Source organism: Haliotis cracherodii, unplaced genomic scaffold (assembly GCF_022045235.1).
Source record: "Haliotis cracherodii isolate W230 unplaced genomic scaffold, xgHalCrac1.p SCAF_19, whole genome shotgun sequence".
Taxonomy (NCBI): Eukaryota; Metazoa; Mollusca; class Gastropoda; order Lepetellida; family Haliotidae; genus Haliotis; species Haliotis cracherodii.
In genome coordinates this window covers 4,111,660-4,131,902 of record NW_027266274.1, presented here as the reverse complement: position 1 = coordinate 4,131,902, position 20,243 = coordinate 4,111,660, and the positions used below count along the sequence as shown (strand labels likewise).

Below are 20,243 nucleotides of genomic sequence, written 5' to 3'. Positions count from 1 at the left end.
CGACTTGATGTCCAATGGAAATAGTGGCTACGACGAGCAGGTCACTGGAACTGCCACTTTACAGGATGTTGGTGGCGAGGATTTCCTCATTGAAACCAGCACGACCAGCGATCAGCACTACATTGATGTGACCAACAGTACTTCACAACAGGAAGAGTTGATTCTGACTGACACTCCACGCGAAGTGATTGATGAGTTTGAATCAAGGGAGATCATTCAGGATGAGCAGAAACAACAAGGGGAGGTAACTCAAGATGACCAAGCATATGAGGAGATGAATCGTCCAAGTGACCAAATGGATAATTTAATGGATGATTATGAAAATACGCAAATTGTTGCAGATGTGATTGTGCCACAGGAATCATTTACTGAAGAGGCACCAAGGGAACCCTCCCCTGAACCTGTCAGAGAAGTTTCTCCAGATATCATGAGAGAACCTTCCCCAGAGCTTATGAGAGAACCTTCCCCGGAGCTTGTCAGAGAACCTTCCCCGGAACCAATCCGGGAACCCACCCCAGAACCAATCCGGGAACCTACTCCAGAACCAGTTCAGGAACCATCCCCAGAACCAGTCCGGGAACCTACTCCAGAACCAGTTCGGGAACCTACCCCAGAACCAGTCCGGGAACCTACTCCAGAACCAGTTCGGGAACCATCCCCAGAACCAGTCCGGGAACCTACTCCAGAACCAGTACGGGAACCATCCCCAGAACCAGAACCAAAACAGGAGGTAAGATATTTGGTTTTACACGCTATTTCTTTATGATCTATTCTCAGTGGTTGTTTGGAGTCTTTACAATGAACACAAATAGAAATGTAGAGACGAGCGTCTGCACTTCTATTTTCTCACTCATGTATCTTCAATACCTGCATGTGTGAGAAAAACTTCATCAATGTCTTCTTGTTACTTTAACAGTTCTACAATATTCTCAGAATCACAGGTTTGGTACCTTGTTGAACTTGGTCCAAGACCATCTACCAACAAGAAATTGATCATTTTGAGCCAAGAAACTTAATTGTGTGTGATCTCCATCTGAGAGTGAGAGATCAGAATAAGAGAAGCATTATAGAGACACTTGCAGTATTGAAGGTGGATGGAGAACTGGGGTTTGGTACAAAATTTGGTCATCATCTACACACTGAATGGATGACCTATGACCAAGGACAATTTAGACAGAGGTTTCTGAGGTCAAGGATGTCTCCACAGGATCTGTCAGAATTTCAGTCTCATGCTAAACTACTGCATGCATGGAATGCTTAGTGTTGGTGGTCAGTGTGAAAATTATTAGTTTGTGTTTCTACCAATGATATAAGAACTGATTGGTATTGAGGTAATACTACTGGAACTAAATATGATTGATATGGACATGCTGTCAAATTGAGCATGATTCATGAAGTTATGCCTTTGCTTGATTGAAATTGTCAGTACATTTAGCCTGTTTTCTGTTTTAAGCAACTTCTTGTTTGTATCAGGTAAAAAAGGTGATGATGATGATGATGATGATGATGATGATGATGATGATGATACAGTGTACTTGTTTCTACCAGGTATTTCACATCATGATGATGTTGGTAATACTTTCTATTTCAGACAGTATTTCAATGTATCTGTTTATATCATTTTATACATGATTCTTTCAATGTTTCTGTGTTTGTGAACAAGCCTTAGTAAGTTTGTTTGTTTATCCTTACTACCTATCATGCTGAAAAAAGTCCAAAGTCACTCTGTCAAAAACCTCTGAGTGACGCCCTGATTTGTTTTGTGGGAAAACATTAGATCTGTCACAGATGTGAAAAAACCCATCAATCATTATTGACAGTGTGATGGATACTGATTCAGGTGCATGTCCCCGAGGGTTCACCATCCTCTGCAGCACCAGATATGGTCAGTAGCTTTCCTCCGTCCAGGAAGACGTGTCACAGGGGATACAGATGGTAGTAATGCTGCACCACTGATGCTCTTCACAGAGAGTGACCAGCACGGATGTATTGTGTCAACTTACGTTCGTTGTGTACTTCATCTGTATGGCATTATGCTACTGTGATATTGTTCAATTTTTGAAAAAATGTTATTTTCCTTCCAAGACCAGATCAATTTAATTACTTGTTTTATAGATATATATCCCGCAGATACTTGAAGGCAGGAGGACAAAATAAGAATGTATTAACTGTCGTAACTTTCCCTACTACCATAATTTCCTTTTGGGGTAAGAATGATATCCTTTGCTGGCAAGATGTCAACAGAACTTTAAATTTTGAGATAAAATATAATTGACATGGTTATTTCCCTTCCTGTATTGTTTTAATAACAGGCAAATTAGTTTGGTCTGGTCACGGGGGGGGGGGGGGGGGGGGGACACAGGGGGGTCACAGGGGAGAGCCCAGGTCAGTATTGTGAAGAGAGCCAGTGTCATGTAGCTCATCAATATTGTATCTGTGGACCTAGGGTCATATTGCTCCGACAACATGGAATTCTGAAGTAGGCCTGCATCAATAATGCATGATCATGATGTACATCAAGCATAGATCAATAATATGTTTAATAACATTGTACATATGAAGTATCTTATACATGTTATGTATTTCCTATATCAACTCATGGCCTCGACAGATACAGGTCTTTTAAGAAAGATGGATATATAAAAATGCTGTGTATGTATCGTGGGATGTTAGGATGGGGATATATTGTGTTTACACTGACAAACCAAAACCTTCAATAACTGGATGATTCTCCAAAATATGAAAAATGAAAAAAGAAGAAACAACTACTATTTCTTAGAGACTTCATAATTTGTGGACGCTTTAGGGGCTAAACTTTAATCTGGGGAGACTTGGAATCTTTTATTTTAAGTATAATGGTTTGGACAAGGACCCATTTACTTTGATTCTTAATTTCAAACACTACTTATTTTAATAAAAAGGTATCAGAATACGCTTAACATGAATAATATAATTACAACGTTTTTCATCTTATATTTTTGAATATCTGCGAGTACCGGCACATGTCTTGCAGTCCCACTTCGCAGTGTTTTTTGCCTTTCACTTCCTGGTTCGGCTTATCTGCGGGTCATATCATTTTCTTTCGTATTTCAATGGTCAAGTTAACACCTCGGCTTATCTTTGGGGTCGGCTTATCTGGTCATATACGGCGTATATTCATGTTTCATGAACTGGTGAAACTGAAGATTTTATGGCACTTCTTTTGATATTTACCAAGTCAGCCATAGTTGACCAGGGGGTACTAATGACCATGGTCAAGGTGCCTTCTGGTCGGAGATACCTACTTGGGTCAGTGACATGGACAGCGTGTTGCCCCTCCCTATCCTGCACACAGGCAGACCTGCTTGATGGCTGGAGGTGGCCATATTGGCAACGATACATTCCATGGGATCAATGCTGCTCATATTGACACATGCAGCCGGTGTTGGCTTAGGCTGGCTCACCCAATACTACCTGTTTGGTGAGAAAGTACTGTAACACTTACACAGAACTAAATTGATCAAATGAGACCTCATTTGGCTGTTGCGTGAGAGAAAGAGTCAGGATTCCGATGTAAAGGTTTAAGATGGTTGCGTCTGTTGCTGTAACCTATGGAGGGCTACATTCTACTGTAGGGGAGATAACCTGATTGTGAGGAAGCAGGTGAGGAGTGGGATGTTTCCACACCTGTATACTGTTGACATGTCAGTGGTGTTTCTATACAGGTAGGCAGTCTATGAAGAGTGATACTGGTTGTTCAGTTTCCATGTGCTCGAGCCCAGACGTATTCGGAAGTATTTGGAATATCTAAGTATGGGAGTACAACAATGATAGTTGTTGTGGAGATTAAGGGTTATACAATTCATTGAAGGTGGTTCAATTCATTCAATTCATTGTGTGGTTCATCAACAGTTTGTGGGGTTGCTGTGGATGGGGATGGGGGATGCAGGGGTACAGGGTGTGGACCGTCTCTTGTAGCAGACACCTTATATTGGAACCCATGTCACAGTCTTATCATGTTTGTGTTCACTTTGTGAACTTGGTCCTGCACACCCCTCGAAATCCAAATTATGTATCTTCGTTATGCATATATATCAGTGTTAAGATGGTAACTTGCGATAACCAGTTTTAGCTTTAAGTGACAGCTCCTTTCATAACAAAGTCTTTTATACAGTGAATAGTCAGATATAATTAATACACTGTTGTAATCAATTCTGTTCCCCAAGGAGTGACTCCCTATGTGTTTATGGAAGCTTTGGATGTGATTGGGTTTGATGGTCTCCTGCAGATTAGTGCATCCCCCGCTGGTGGTACTATACAACAAGCAAGGATTCCATATAACTTCCATTATGATATTGACAAGCTAGCACAAATAAGGTGATGTGATGTTATGGGTTCTACAGAACCATGGAGGTATAAAAAGTGTCATCAGACTAGTGACCTGTACTGACCTACGACCTTGACCTACTTCATCAGGTGTCCCAAGGTACCGGTGACTTGTGAATCAAGGTGTTATTCTGCCATTGTTTCATTATTGATGTCCAGTTGCACATCAGGCAGTAACTGGCAGTACCACTATAGATCGTATTGTGTGGCCCATGAAGTCAATAATTACTGTTTCATTATTGAATTCCCTGATCACCACATTCAGTAGTCACCAACAGTAGTCACATCAACTTATTATTGTCCTGAGTTTTTTATGGGATTAGGGCTTTGTTTATCTACGGCATTGTGTAAACAGGAGATAAACTACCTCGCCCAGAGTGGGTGGTTGCTAGGCAGCAGAGATGGGGTGGTGGCAGTGAAAGTACATGAGACTGAGCTCGTTATTGTGGATTTAGTTGTCGCTCAAGTGATGAATGACAATCACATTGCATATTTATATCAATCATATTTGAGCATGATAATATTATTGCTTCAAGATTAAAGAGCTCTTTCCTACTCTTTGCACAGTGATTGTAAAGATTGATGCCATTGTGTTGAAAATGAGTCACAGTCAAATTTGATGAAAGGAAATTTTGAGATTGTCATGATAATTTAATTCATTGTGACAGAATACAGAATAGCTGTTACTGTACACTGTTGACATGCATGGCAGCTGCATGTGCTGTGAGTTGTGTATTCTTGTAGGGTACTGTACACTGTAGTCCAGCATCTCAGACAGGATCACTGGTGTGTTGTTACGACTGTATCTGCCAGTGATGTGGCCCCAGGTCATCTTCGTGTAGGGTACTGTATACTGTGGTCCAGCATCTCAGACAGGATCACTGGTGTGCTTGTTACGACTGTATCTGCCCGTGATGTGGCCCCAGGTCATCTTCGTGTAGGGTACTGTATACTGTGGTCCAGCATCTCAGACAGGATCACTGGTGTACTTGTCACGACTGTATCTGCCCGTGATGTGGCCCCAGGTCATCTTCGTGTAGGGTACTGTATACTGTGGTCCAGCATCTCAGACAGGATCACTGGTGTACTTGTCACGACTGTATCTGCCCGTGATGTGGCCCCAGGTCATCTTCGTGTAGGGTACTGTATACTGTGGTCCAGCATCTCAGACAGGATCACTGGTGTGCTTGTCACGACTGTATCTGCCAGTGATGTGGCCCCAGGTCATCTTCGTGTAGGGTACTGTATACTGTGGTCCAGCATCTCAGACAGGATCACTGGTGTGTTGTTACGACTGTATCTGCCAGTGATGTGGCCCCAGGTCATCTTCGTGTAGGGTACTGTATACTGTGGTCCAGCATCTCAGACAGGATCACTGGTGTGCTTGTTACGACTGTATCTGCCAGTGATGTGGCCCCAGGTCATCTTCGTGTAGGGTACTGTATACTGTGGTCCAGCATCTCAGACAGGATCACTGGTGTGCTTGTTACGACTGTATCTGCCAGTGATGTGGCCCCAGGTCATCTTCGTGTAGGGTACTGTATACTGTGGTCCAGCATCTCAGACAGGATCACTGGTGTGCTTGTTACGACTGTATCTGCCAGTGATGTGGCCCCAGGTCATCTTCGTGTAGGGTACTGTATACTGTGGTCCAGCATCTCAGACAGGATCACTGGTGTGCTTGTTACGACTGTATCTGCCCGTGATGTGGCCCCAGGTCATCTTCGTGTAGGGTACTGTATACTGTGGTCCAGCATCTCAGACAGGATCACTGGTGTGCTTGTTACGACTGTATCTGCCAGTGATGTGGCCCCAGGTCATCTTCGTGTAGGGTACTGTATACTGTGGTCCAGCATCTCAGACAGGATCACTGGTGTGCTTGTTACGACTGTATCTGCCCGTGATGTGGCCCCAGGTCATCTTCGTGTAGGGTACTGTATACTGTGGTCCAGCATCTCAGACAGGATCACTGGTGTGCTTGTTACGACTGTATCTGCCAGTGATGTGGCCCCAGGTCATCTTCGTGTAGGGTACTGTATACTGTGGTCCAGCATCTCAGACAGGATCACTGGTGTGCTTGTTACGACTGTATCTGCCAGTGATGTGGCCCCAGGTCATCTTCGTGTAGGGTACTGTATACTGTGGTCCAGCATCTCAGACAGGATCACTGGTGTGCTTGTTACGACTGTATCTGCCCGTGATGTGGCCCCAGGTCATCTTCGTGTAGGGTACTGTATACTGTGGTCCAGCATCTCAGACAGGATCACTGGTGTGCTTGTTACGACTGTATCTGCCAGTGATGTGGCCCCAGGTCATCTTCGTGTAGGGTACTGTATACTGTGGTCCAGCATCTCAGACAGGATCACTGGTGTGCTTGTTACGACTGTATCTGCCAGTGATGTGGCCCCAGGTCATCTCACACTGACCAGCCAAGTGTTGTAGGGCTGGACACTGGCACGATGCCAGGACTGAGATGTCACTTGCAGACAGGTGTGATATTGATTCATATTGACCAGTAGACAGTGGTCAGGTTGAAGGATTAGCAGTGGACAGTGGGCAGCTTTCAACAAGTGGGCTGGAGAATCCCCAGTCAGTGTCTTCAATACCATATTTTTGTGGATGGGATTGATGCTCAAGGCTGCAGGCATCTTGGATTGATATGGAATCAGCCTTTTGACGGCCTGGTTGTATTTGCCAGTGTCACTGGTTGTAATGAATTCAAAACAGGTACATTAGTAATAAATACTTTGTTATTAAAGTTAATATATTGCTTGGCAAAATATATCAAATGAAAGTTAGAAGTTCCTGGCATGATCCCTCCCTGTAGAGAAGGTCTCGTGTCCACTCAGGGGGATCTAGTACAAGGTGTGACCTAAACATTCCAGTGTCATTGTGCCTTAACGGCAGGAATCATTGCTCATACTTTCAACCACTGGTTTGCCTGGTCCAGACGTGATTATCCCCAGGCTGCTGTGAAATAGATTGAATAATGCAGTCCTCTGAAATAGTTGGACATGCCAGCATTCACTCCTAGAGCCCTGGGTCAAGTATGGGAACCCGGATCACAGTGAAGAAGTAGGTGGTGAAGAGATTCTGATCACTGACTTCCATTGATTGGTCATGCTAGCTGCACCAGGCTGCTACCAGTGTGTGTCGATCACCACACACCCACAGAAGGCAAGGGGATAATTAATTTGGAGCACCTTGTCCATTGATGTCTGCAGGAGAGTAGAGGGGTTCCATCACAAGCTGCTGTAGACACTCAGGACTACTCAACATTGATCAGGGGAGACAAGTGAGTATATGGTAGCACTGCACCATGACACTCACCCAGCACTATTTGAGATGGTGGGATGATTGTTCATCAATCTGTCAAGTAGTCATGAAGGGACATGGCTTGTTTCCCTACTGGGTTAGTGATGTGAAACACAAGTGTACACAACTACCATAAGTCTACATTACAGTGTGAGATGTGTGACAGGCGTAGTGCATAGATACCTTATTGCAAGGACTGACCGACTGTTGTTGGTTAGTTGCTGTGAGATGCGCCTTAGACCAGTTTAGCTTCCTGTTTGCTGGACCTAGACCAAGGGACTTTGTGAGTTTGAATGACTTCCAAGTAGTAGCCAAGGGGGATAAATCACTCTGATAGTTGTGTTAATCTGGATTCCAAAATTTCATGTCTGGACATCAACTGTGGCAGTGTGCTAAAAGTTACTACAGATTGCTGATTTGATATAAGATGGCATCCAAATGTAGTGTAATGAATCATACTGTCAGATTGGACCCTACGGGAGATGCCAGTATGCTCTGTAACCATGCTGTAACCAAGCTGTAACTGCTGCAGGTGCTTGGTCACGTAATGGCAGGGGGTGTGGTACATGTGTGATCCTCATTGGAAGAGTGAGTGACTAAATGTTGCACAGTCAGCATTATTACAAATATATCACACCAGTCTGCACCAGATAAACCAATGGTTGAAGTCATGAGCAGCAAGCCATGCCATCAGCGTACAATGGCACAGATCATGACCACCTGATTCTCAATAAATGTTGTCGCTGCCAGAACACTTCAATTAAAGGAAATGATAAACTACTCCAGAGTAAGTGCAAGGTCCAAAATGTTGTTTCAGGAGTTGGCTTAATCCTTTGAATGTTAATAAGCAGTGGTTTGTATTCACCACGATTGCTGTGCTGGACATTTACACCATGTGTTTTGCAGTATTTTGCTTGTAATTAGAGAGGCTACTTTACAAGGTTACCAAGAGCAAGGACTGCATCATACAATGTTTGCCACTGTCACAACTGTTTGATCAGCTTGTATAAACCACACTTAACACAGAACTTGGTCAGACGCACTAAATCTACATTGTTTATAAAACCTGACATGACAATATACTCCAATATGTCCAGAAAAAATGCATCCCTTTATTAACGTAAACAAGGGTCACTCACATTTTTCACATTAATTTCATGATTTACAGTAGTTATACCTATGGCTGCAAAGGTAAAGCATGGTTTTGTTTCTTTTGGGGGCCTTCCTTTTCTGTCACCAAAATAATTAGCCAGGCTTTATTCAAAAAGTTAAGATGACCTGAACAAAATATGAAACTTAATGACAGTGCGTGGAAGTGAGATCATAAATTACATCATTTTCAATTACCTCTGAGAGCACACCCCCTGGCTGATGCCAGACTCAACAAAGCAGTCACACACAATGGAACAAAGAACATGATGCACAAGCTTGGCTGATTGGCTCCTAGTGAACAACAGACATGTTTGCACAGATTAATTTGGAATTTGTATTCTGATGATTTTGGCTTCAATTTATTCGGGAAATCATCAGAAGTCAGAGACAGTGTCTAGACTTGGAAATAGTCTATTATTTCCTTCATCAGCGGATTAATTACCTTCAAATTTTTTGTGCAAAAGTTTGGACGTCTGTCATGTATCAAATGCTTCAGCTTTGTTGTCCTGTTTTCTGGTAATGTGAGTGTGATTGTTACCCTGTTCCTGGGGTTTTATCTGTCCAAAGATCAATTTTAAACACATTACTTAAGCACATCATAAAATATATAGATGTTTTGGAAATCAAACATACAGTTGTTATATGAGGATCAAAAGGGATTTGTTTTCTCAGAAAATGCTGAAAAGAAATATGTATGTGTTGTTCTTGAATCCTTTAATATTATTTTTTATCTCTGTTCACCGTAGAGCCTGACAATTAATCAGTGCACAATGTACAATGTACCCACTGATAATAATGTTGATAAGATGCGAATACACCTGCTCAACACTTGCAATGGAGTGGACAGAGAATTGTCAGGTGACTGATATCAGCAACTGCCACGCCCCCTTTCAGGCGGTGCGGCTGCATAAAGGTAGATGCTTAACTTCTTTAAAGCAATTGCATCCTCTCTGTTTGTAATTATAGATGTAAATTCTTTTGAGATGTAATTTTAGAAATGTATTTTGACCTGAACTGTGAAAAGGGGGATATTTCAGACTGAATAAATGAAAGTATTTGAACAAAGTTTAAGGCAGGGCTAAAAACTACAGCCAGGATGGTATGAAAGCTTTTCAAGCACTTCCAAATCCTTTAACAAATAGATGATAAAAATGACAAACGACAAACAATTTGTTGTGTGATTGGGGACATAGCTGCTAAGCATGGGCACGAAGGTTTTTCATTAAAGTGAGGGATGACTTTCAAACAGAGTTTTCAGATGTCATCCATCCAAGGTTTGCGACATGAATTTGTGGTGATGTGATAGTCAAGGCAGAGGTGGAAGGGGTGTGACAAGGCCTGCTTGGCTACAAGCTGATGTGTGGTGCTGGATTTGGGAAGAGATGATATATAGTGTCCATGGAATGCCTGTGTGACGGGGAGGCCCTGCTCTAGATTCAATGCCGGACTATGTGCAGTGAGTGTAGGGGGTGCTTGAATTGTTACGAGATTAGTCCAAGGAATTGTTTGATATGGTGTTCTGAAAGATTTCAGCACAGGTTTTTAATTTCTCACACTCTGTTTAAGACTAATTGATTTGATCACCACTGTCGTTGTCTTTTTGGCTGTTCAGCTTGATATCACCAAGGTGAATTTTATTCCATATGTTTTGGTCTTGTGGGCATGTAAGTTGACTGAATACTGTGTACAGGTGAACTATGTTCCAGTGGCCTCGTAATAGTCCTCATCATGACTATCATTATTGAATACACAAATTTGAATACAAAAACATTATTTTTCAAATTTCTCAAGTAAAGCATTAAATTGATTATAATTTATGGAGACATAATTCACAAATCCTATTATTTGGGAATAAAGAATGTATAATGTGTAATTATGCAACTAAAAATCTGTGTTATTAATTATTATCTCTTGATAAGATAATGTCCTTGTAAGTAACGACTGCACATTCCTAACTCCACTGAGAAGGTTATTCAGTGTGTTATTACTATTTAAGGCCATGTTCAGGATGGGTGCACAATCATGTTTACCCCCAGAGCACAGTGACTCAATAAGGAGCAAAGGGGGGTAACTCTAACCAGCCTAGGGACACAAATTCCTGACATGCAGGAGACTATTGCAAAGTGCAGAGCTATAAACTGGACTCAGATATTTTCAAAATAACTACCCCATTCATTTGTGAAATTTGAGAGTCCACAGAAACTAAGCTTGATTTCACTTCTCACTCAGGAAATATTTCAGCATTTGTGTTTGAACAAAAGCCCAAGCTGCATTGTTTTGCTTCAGTGGCCATGCATTGACAATACATGCAGTCATGTGTGGTTTGTTAGGGGCATGGCTGTCAGAGGCATAACTCATTGTGTATCCCTGTAATATGATTGTGGCTTGGACGGGCCATCTTGTGATGTAATACGATGTGGAGAACTTAGGCTTTTCTTCAGTAAGAGGATAAATCATCCGCATGGTGTGTTGATTCACAGCTAATCTTTTTCTGTAACTATTAAGTGAGTTCAGCTGCTATTTATAAAAAGACATGCCTTGGTAAAGTCTTTGAGAGTTTTGGAGGATAGATGTTGTGTTTTGCTGTGTATGAACAGATGGCGTAACAAAGAATTGAAGTGGTTGTCGTTCAGGTAGTCACAAGCACTTTCCTACTTCTTTCATGTCTTTTTCTGATCTGAAAATTTTCAAACATTTGAAATTCAAACAGGCTTGTTTATTTGAAGTATGTGTACATTCATGGTATTTCATAACAATATTTGTATTTGTTTGGCTGTCTCGTTGGGGCCATCTTGATATCACTGTCATGTCTAAACAATGATCAGAAGTTTGTTTGTATTTATCTTAAATTTGTTGTATTCAAATAATGCAGGGTTTGATTTCTTAGTGCTCATTCAAGTAGTCAACCGTCGTTGACAAAATACATGGTCCTCAGGTATTGTTGAGGTTAATGCTAGCTTACTTGATGCTACTTGATAGTGCTACTTGTCATTGGGTTGTAGATTCTGTGTCCTTCCCGGCAGTGTTTGCATTGTGTTATAGAGTAAACAAGTAGTGTCAGCTCATGTCTTGGTATGCCCACAGCCTTTCCCCCAGGTGAAAGGTGATATGTACGTGTCTGTTGACAAGTGGTTTGGTTACATCACTCATGACACACGGGTGATATAGACCTTTAACTACGTGATATAGGCAACCATGGAATATAGATAGTGACTGGGTTGAACAAGCAGATGATTTAGATCTGTAACTCACTGATGTAGACAACCAGGTGATATAGATAGATGGACAGTTTGAGATATAGAAAGCAGGGGTATATTGACGACTTTGACGTGAGTTTTACTGACAATTGGTAAGAACTGATTGCAGGGAGTACCTAACACAATTAGGGGGTGAAAAGAAATGGTCAATGAAATTATTCTTGAAATCAACTGGACAAAATCCTTCTTCAAACATAAAATGTAAATGAAGTTATCTTTGAGATTTGATCCACAGATTTGACTTCTGACCAGTTTTAGTCTTATGTAAAAAATATTGACTGGAAATATGAAATATTGTATGTTTTTTGTGTGTTTAATTATTGACTTGACTAGAAATATCTAAAGGATACAAGTCTGAATAGCTTCACATTAATTTTAATGGTTAATTATTTGAGAAAGATTAAACAAAATCACTTTGTTAGTTTGTAGTTCAGGTTTAGATTCTACATCTAACAGTCCGTGAAGATATCTGATTAATGAGGAAGTTCAGCATTAACCCCTTAGATGTTAATCTTCTCAGTGTGTGTTTGAACTGACAGTTGATTTCAAGTTGTCACAGCCAGTTTGTTTCATGTACGTTTTGGATTTGTTGTATATCCTCTTGTGTATAGACCGGGAAGTGTGTCAGACAGACGTAGCTTGTACTTACTGCTGTTGGAGCTTTCTTTCACACACAAATTCTGTATACAAAGTGACTTGCAATTCAGTTCTACTATTTCTACTGTTGCTATGTAGGTCACATTTCTCAGTTCTCATATTGATTGACACATGCTGTATATACACATAGTTGTAGATTGCATGTACATTTCAGTTTAGGACATATTATAGAAGATTTATGGCTAGTCAGTTCACATACAGATCGTGAGTCTTACGTCATAAATTCTCAGAAGTAAATACTGATGCTAGCTGGCTCTTGGTAGACTCTGTGGTGCTAGTGGTATAGGTACAGACTGCAGGTGGATGGTTCAGGGTGGGTGGATTTGTCCTGTATCTGTCTACAATGGCCATTCTATTTCAGGGGACTCGGAACAGCAGGGAAATATGTGAAGTGTTTAAATGAAGAGGAAATATTGATGTGAGATACATAAATACTTATTGGAGTTGTACCGACACAGACTCAGGATACGTTGTGAAGGGAATCTTGTGCGTGGCATGGAGATACACTTCTGTTATTGGTGATGTATGAGACTCTACCTGTCCATTCCTGAAAGTGTCAACTGTTTAGTGCAGTGCAAGAAGAGGTAGTGAAAAGTGCTTCCTACCTGTTGTGTCGCTGTGAAGAGCTGCAGCTTGCTGCTCCATTGTGGTATCCTCTGACGGACAGCTGCCAATCAGAAATAGACTTGTACAAACATACCGGCTGGGGAAATACAAGATATTAGTATTCATCTGTCTGTGTATGTCACAGTGACTTGACAGATGGGATAGCTCCAGTAGCTGAAGCCTTGTCAGATATGTGTAACACCAACCTGCACATCAACAGACCACTTACAGAAATTGTTCTACTTGTGTTGCCTACTGGGCACCATCTGTTATAAGTATAGAACAAGTATAGAATAAGTTGTCATTACCTGACTTTCAATTTCAACTGATCAGCCCATTAACAAGTGGAGCATTATCCTAGCAGTTTGTAAGGAGATGACATAATTGTGATTTAAGGTGACATTCCCTGCAAGGCATGTATGAGCTGGTCAGTCCAGTTCGACCAGGCCAGCAGCTGGTGCAGCTTACTGTGAAACACACACGATAGGATACATACAGCCAGGTGATAGCTAAACACATGACCAGGTATAACATATAGTCGTAAAGCAATTTCCTGGTGTGTCTCTCTAAGATTCATAAGATGCCCGCTCTTGATGACAAATCTGAAATGGCAACTACAAGAAGTAAGGTTACGGTGGAGATCGGGGTGGCACGGAGGGTGGAGCGGCAGTGGGAGGAGCACATGAAGCCGGTGGTGCTGGTGGGCTGTCACTATGAGGAGCTCGGGCAGACCATGAGGAATGCAGAGGACCCCATGACGTCCAGCGACAGAGACTCGGAAGAGAAGACCCTGTCACAAGACAGCTTTGGTGAGGACTCTGACGGATACAGTGCACATAAAGATGGAGTCAATGATGTTGACCGACAAAGTTGTGACAGTGAAGAGAGTAGTGTGAAAACAGCATTGTTTCCTCAAGAAGACAGTAAAGAGAGTAGTGGGAAAACAGCATTGTTTCCTCAAGAAGACAGTAAAGAGAGTAGTGGGAAAACAGCATTGTTTCCTCAAGAAGACAGTAAAGAGAGTAGTGGGAAAACAGTATTGTTTCCTCAAGAAGACAGTGAAGAGAGTAGTGGGAAAACAGCATTGTTTCCTCAAGAAGACAGTAAAGAGAGTAGTGGGAAAACAGTATTGTTTCCTCAAGAAGACAGTGAAGAGAATAGTGGGAAAACAGCATTGTTTCCTCAAGAAGACAGTGAAGACAGTAGTGGGAAAACAGCATTGTTTCCTCAAGATGACAGTGAAGAGAGAAGTGGGAAAACAGCATTGTTTCCTCAAGAAGACAGTGAAGAGAGTAGTGGGAAAACAGCATTGTTTCCTCAAGAAGACAGTAAAGAGAGTAGTGGGAAAACAGTATTGTTTCCTCAAGAAGACAGTGAAGAGAATAGTGGGAAAACAGCATTGTTTCCTCAAGAAGACAGTGAAGACAGTAGTGGGAAAACAGCATTGTTTCCTCAAGATGACAGTGAAGAGAGAAGTGGGAAAACAGCATTGTTTCCTCAAGAAGACAGTGAAGAGAGAAGTGGGAAAACAGCATTGTTTCCTCAAGAAGACAGTGAAAGTACAAAAAGGAAACATATTAAAGTTGCAGAGCAAACCCAAAACTTTAATGATGGTGAACATTCTGAATACAAATATATAAAGGTTGTATCCACAGAAGACCTGGATGTTTGTGAGAGACAAATTGTCCCTATAGGGATAGACCCTGGTGCAGGAGGTACAGATTTGGAGGAGGTTTCTAGGAAGAACAGTCATATAAACTCTGGGGATATTACAAAGTCAGAGGATGCTTGGACAATTGGCACTGTGGCTTCAGTTAAAGCACAGGGTGATGATGATGAGAAGCAGAATGACACTGGTCTAGATTCAACACTTGAGATGTCTCTGGCAAACTACAGTATTAAGACTGATGATGAGACGGATGTGACAAAGGACTCGGCCATCGTTATGGACAGTCCAAGTGGGCAGGATGTGTCCTGGAGTCTCCTGGACGATGTTCAGGATGATGTCAGTGTCTCCAGTAGGAGTGAGCCAAGTCACGACGACCCTTTGGATGTGGTGGTTGATGTTTCCACCAGTAGAGTAGAAAATGATGAGGTTGCACTCAAGGATGACATGGCTGTAGAGAGTGCCACCGGTGGAGTAGAAGACGGTGAGGCTGCACACAAGGATGACATCGCTGTAGAGAGTGCCACCGGTGGAGTAGAAGACGATGAGGCTGCACACAAGGATGACATCGCTGTAGAGAGTGCCACCGGTGGAGTAGAAGACGGTGAGGCTGCACACAAGGATGACATGGCTGTAGAGAGTGCCACCAGTGCAGTAGAAGACGGTGAGGCTGCACACAAGGATGACATGGCTGTAGAGAGTGCCACCGGTGGAGTAGAAGACGATGAGGCTGCACACAAGCACGACATGGCTGTAGAGAGTGCCACCAGTGCAGTAGAAGACGGTGAGGCTGCACACAAGCATAACATGGATGATAATGAGAATCCAGGCGCAGGGGAAGAGTCCATATGTCCTGTGACACAGGTTGCAAAGTCAGGTTATCAGGTCACTGGGATTGGGGATAGCCTGTCAAACAGTGTAAATGTGGAAGCAGCTCATGGACTTGACAGTTTTGTTATCACTGATGTTCAGGGGAGTAGACAGGTAGATTCTAGTCATTTGGAGTGTATGGAGACCATGTTTACATCTGAAAACACATCCAGTGAGTATGAGAGCATGGAAGATGACACAGTCACCAGTATTAAGAAACATCTAAAGAAGTCTGACACTGACATCGGGGTGTGTGGTGTTGGTAGTTCTGGTGTTGAGATAGAGCAGGGCAAGGACACAGATGAAAGGCTTTTCAGGGAGACAGATTTCTCTGTTGAAGTGATGGGCCAGAGTACAGCAGAACTGAGTGACGCAGTGGGCAACCATGAAGAAGGTGACCCTTCTAAAACCTGTCATGTAGTAGACAGCACAGCCACATCACTTTCCACTGACATTCCAGAACACTTTACAACTATCATACCTCACACGGATGCAATACCAGATATTAGCAACTCACTTACTGTAGTAGGCAACTCTTCCAATGCTGCTGCAGATGCATCTACAACATTCACTGAGGAGCATGTGGACACACCGAATGATTCATTGTTGCATTCTGAGTCTGAAACTGAAATTGTGTCCATGGTTACAGAAACATCAGTCAGTCATCCAGAACAACAAGATGATGGTGATGACAAAGATGTCCCCAAGGACAGAGAGGGGTACAGTGGGCATGCAGACATGACTTCAGGAGAAGCTGCAGCTGGTGCTGATGGGATGGACAGAAAGATTTCAGTGTATGTCTGGGACAGAGCCTGCCAACACACAGGAAGTAGTGGTGTACCTTGCCCTGGTGATGCAGGAGGAGAGGGTGTGACTCTGCTCCATGAAGTGTCAAGGGAACCTGATAAACATGATGATGAACCCTCAGATGATGGAGAAATACCAAAGGCAGAAGGAGAGGGTGTGACTCTGCTCCATGAAGTGTCAGGGGAACCTGATAAACATGATGATGAACCCTCAGATGATGGAGAAATACCAAAGGCAGGAGGAGAGGGTGTGACTCTGCTCCATGAAGTGTCAGGGGAACCTGATAAACATGATGATGAACCCTCAGATGATGGAGAAATACCAAAGGCAGGAGGAGAGGGTGTGACTCTGCTCCATGAAGTGTCAGGGGAACCTGATAAACATGATGATGAACCCTCAGATGATGGAGAAATACCAAAGGCAGGAGGAGAGGGTGTGACTCTGCTCCATGAAGTGTCAGGGGAACCTGATAAACATGATGATGAACCCTCAGATGATGGAGAAATACCAAAGGCAGAAGGAGAGGGTGTGACTCTGCTCCATGAAGTGTCAGGGGAACCTGATAAACACGATGATGAACCCTCAGATGATGGAGAAATACCAAAGGCAGGAGGAGAGGGTGTGACTCTGCTCCATGAAGTGTCAGGGGAACCTGATAAACATGATGATGAACCCTCAGATGATGGAGAAAGACCAAAGGCAGGAGGAGAGGGTGTGACTCTGCTCCATGAAGTGTCAAGGGAACCTGATAAACATGATGATGAACCCTCAGATGATGGAGAAATACCAAAGGCAGGAGGAGAGGGTGTGACTCTGCTCCATGAAGTGTCAGGGGAACCTGATAAACATGATGATGAACCCTCAGATGATGGAGAAATACCAAAGGCAGAAGGAGAGGGTGTGACTCTGCTCCATGAAGTGTCAGGGGAACCTGATAAACACGATGATGAACCCTCAGATGATGGAGAAATACCAAAGGCAGGAGGAGAGGGTGTGACTCTGCTCCATGAAGTGTCAGGGGAACCTGATAAACATGATGATGAACCCTCAGATGATGGAGAAAGACCAAAGGCAGGAGGAGAGGGTGTGACTCTGCTCCATGAAGTGTCAGGGGAACCTGATAAACATGATGATGAACCCTCAGATGATGGAGAAATACCAAAGGCAGAAGGAGAGGGTGTGACTCTGCTCCAAGAAGCATCAGGGGAACCTGTTAAACCTGATGATGAACCCTCAGATGATGGAGAAATACCTAAGGCAGAAGGAGAGGGTGTGACTCTGCTCCATGAAGTGTCAGGGGAACCTGATAAACACGATGATGAACCCTCAGATGATGGAGAAATACCCAAGGCAGTCACTGGGGAAGAGAATTTGGAATTAGACTCTTTGAAAAGCAATGCAGAAGAGAAAACAATCAATGGTAGTCTTCTGGATGAAGAGGCTAATTCAGAAACCTTCCAAGATGGCTGTGATGTTAGTCTTGATCTGCTCATGTCTGGAACAGAGGCTCCAGTGGCACTGTCCTCCTCAACTCCTGCTAGACAGGGAGGCCATGCAATCTGTGATACTGAACCCTTTCATCCAGGCCAACAGACACGTTTCAGGAACAAAAAAAAACAGCCAGAAGAAACAACATTTGTGGATGTTCATCTGGAAACGTCTGTGCATGACAGAGTGGCCAGTTTTGGCAAGAAGGCTCGTGATGACAGTGAGTTGTGTGGATCCCATGGACATCGGTCTCGAACACTCAGATCGAAAAAGGTTTCTCACAGCAGTATGGAGACAAACATTTCGAAATTTTCGTTGTCAGTGCCAAATCTTATGGAGCATGTACAGAACAATACAGGGAATTACTGTGACCCAAGTTTGAATGATCTCAGGAATCGTCGCAAGTCTGTTCAAGCAATAAAAAGCTTGTTTGAGCAACAGTCCACAGAAGAAAACCGCAACACACAAATAAAGAGCCCGAGGAATAAGGTAATTCTATCTCAGTGTTCCAAGCAAGGAATTTCAGAATTGGACTATCAGTTTTTACAACTTGATGACAAAATATGTGTTTATTATTATTTTTCCTGCATAATGTTTTAAATCATAATAGTGTATAGATTTAGAATTTCATTTAGAAACATGTACAACATTATTAGGTACCATTATCATCATCATCGTCATCATTGCTAGAAATAGACAGCTATTGTCTCTGTGATGACAGGTTATAAGGAAGCCTGTTGTATGTGCTGCACGACAGTGTGTAAATGTGGTTGTATTAATGGTGGAGTGCATGTATTACTCCCAGGTGACCTACAGATCCAGGTCGTTTATTTCACTCTCTCCCTCGAGCCCAAATCCTCCAGAATATACCTCAACGACTTCACTCCGATTGAACCAATCGGATAATGTACACAGTTATCACTCTTCTCGAGTAATCGTGAGTAATGCATCAGAATGTATTATCCATTGCTTTCAAAGTGATTTTCCAAGCAGTTAAGATAAACCAACTCTGAAGAAACGTTTAATCGCTTGCTTCAACTGAATATTGTATATTGTGTCCGCTGATTGGAATGATAAATGGATTCATTTTAGGTATATAGCACAATTGTTTTGAATTTGATGACTGCAGAAGTCATTTCAGAAACTCATGCAAGGCACTGTAAATCTCAGTTGTCTCCCCTTGACTGTAAGAGAAACATTTTACTTGAGGCCTGTTTGGATCTTGAAATTTCTCTTGGAAATGTAGTTGGATAATACTTGATCAGATGCATATTTTATCAAACATTGTATTGTGTACCACAATTCATTTATAGTCACTATTTATATCAATACATGGTATTTATTTCTGTATCGCAGCCTTCTGTCATGGGTGCTGTCCGTTTCACTTCACTTCATTCATCCCTCCGTTAATTTTATTCACACATTTTCAAAAGAACTCTTTGTTTTTGGAATAAATGTTCATGTGTGAATTTTCACTTTATGATTTCAATGAATACACTTTTTCAGTAAAACATTTTTTCACCTTTTCACAATTATCCAACAAGATATTGTTTTTCAAATTATTTCCAAATTTATAATAAAACCAAAAATATTATCATATAAACAATATTCACATTATAAATAATCATCTTTTCGTACATCAGCCTCGCTATCAACTCATTCTATTAGTCCCATCATAATGAATAATTAATGTGTATGGGTGTATATTATATATAATCCCCTAGAAAGTATTCGGTGGATGTATACTACTGAATATCATAATACATATACCATACCAATATAAACCAAATGTGTTTGTGGGGTTTTTAATGTTAAAAGTTAGATTTTTAATATTATCAATATTAAATATCAACATTTAACTTTCTCATTTGTGAAGGGAACATGGGTATCCTAGTTGTGGAATAAATCCCTGGTGCACCCTGACTATTGTGACCCTTCCGTCAGCTCCATACCCTGGTGGTGGGTTAATGTCAGTGATATGAGGGTGATACTTTCTCTCCACGTCAAGCTGGCAAGGAAATAACAAAGTCTGTTTAAATTGGGTTCAAGCTTATGTCACT

The 20,243-nt window shown here is 42.1% G+C and overlaps 1 protein-coding gene and 1 long non-coding RNA gene across 2 annotated transcripts in view; one reads left to right on the top strand and one right to left on the bottom strand.

Annotated features, from left to right (window-relative positions):
• Positions 1 to 20,243, bottom strand: part of LOC139466689 (uncharacterized) — a 46,691-nt gene that overhangs the window by 24,611 nt on the left and 1,837 nt on the right. Inside the window, exon 2 of the long non-coding RNA XR_011653620.1 lies at positions 13,352 to 13,413. This is a non-coding gene — a long non-coding RNA (uncharacterized lncRNA). The remainder of the gene's footprint in view (positions 1 to 13,351; positions 13,414 to 20,243) is intronic.
• Positions 13,616 to 20,243, top strand: part of LOC139466688 (uncharacterized) — a 49,447-nt gene continuing 42,819 nt past the window's right edge. The window contains exons 1-3 of the mRNA XM_071248316.1: positions 13,616 to 17,301; positions 17,953 to 18,672; positions 18,989 to 19,120. Of these exons, the coding sequence (XP_071104417.1) occupies positions 13,933 to 17,301; positions 17,953 to 18,672; positions 18,989 to 19,120 (4,221 nt within the window). The 5' untranslated portion in view covers positions 13,616 to 13,932. The remainder of the gene's footprint in view (positions 17,302 to 17,952; positions 18,673 to 18,988; positions 19,121 to 20,243) is intronic.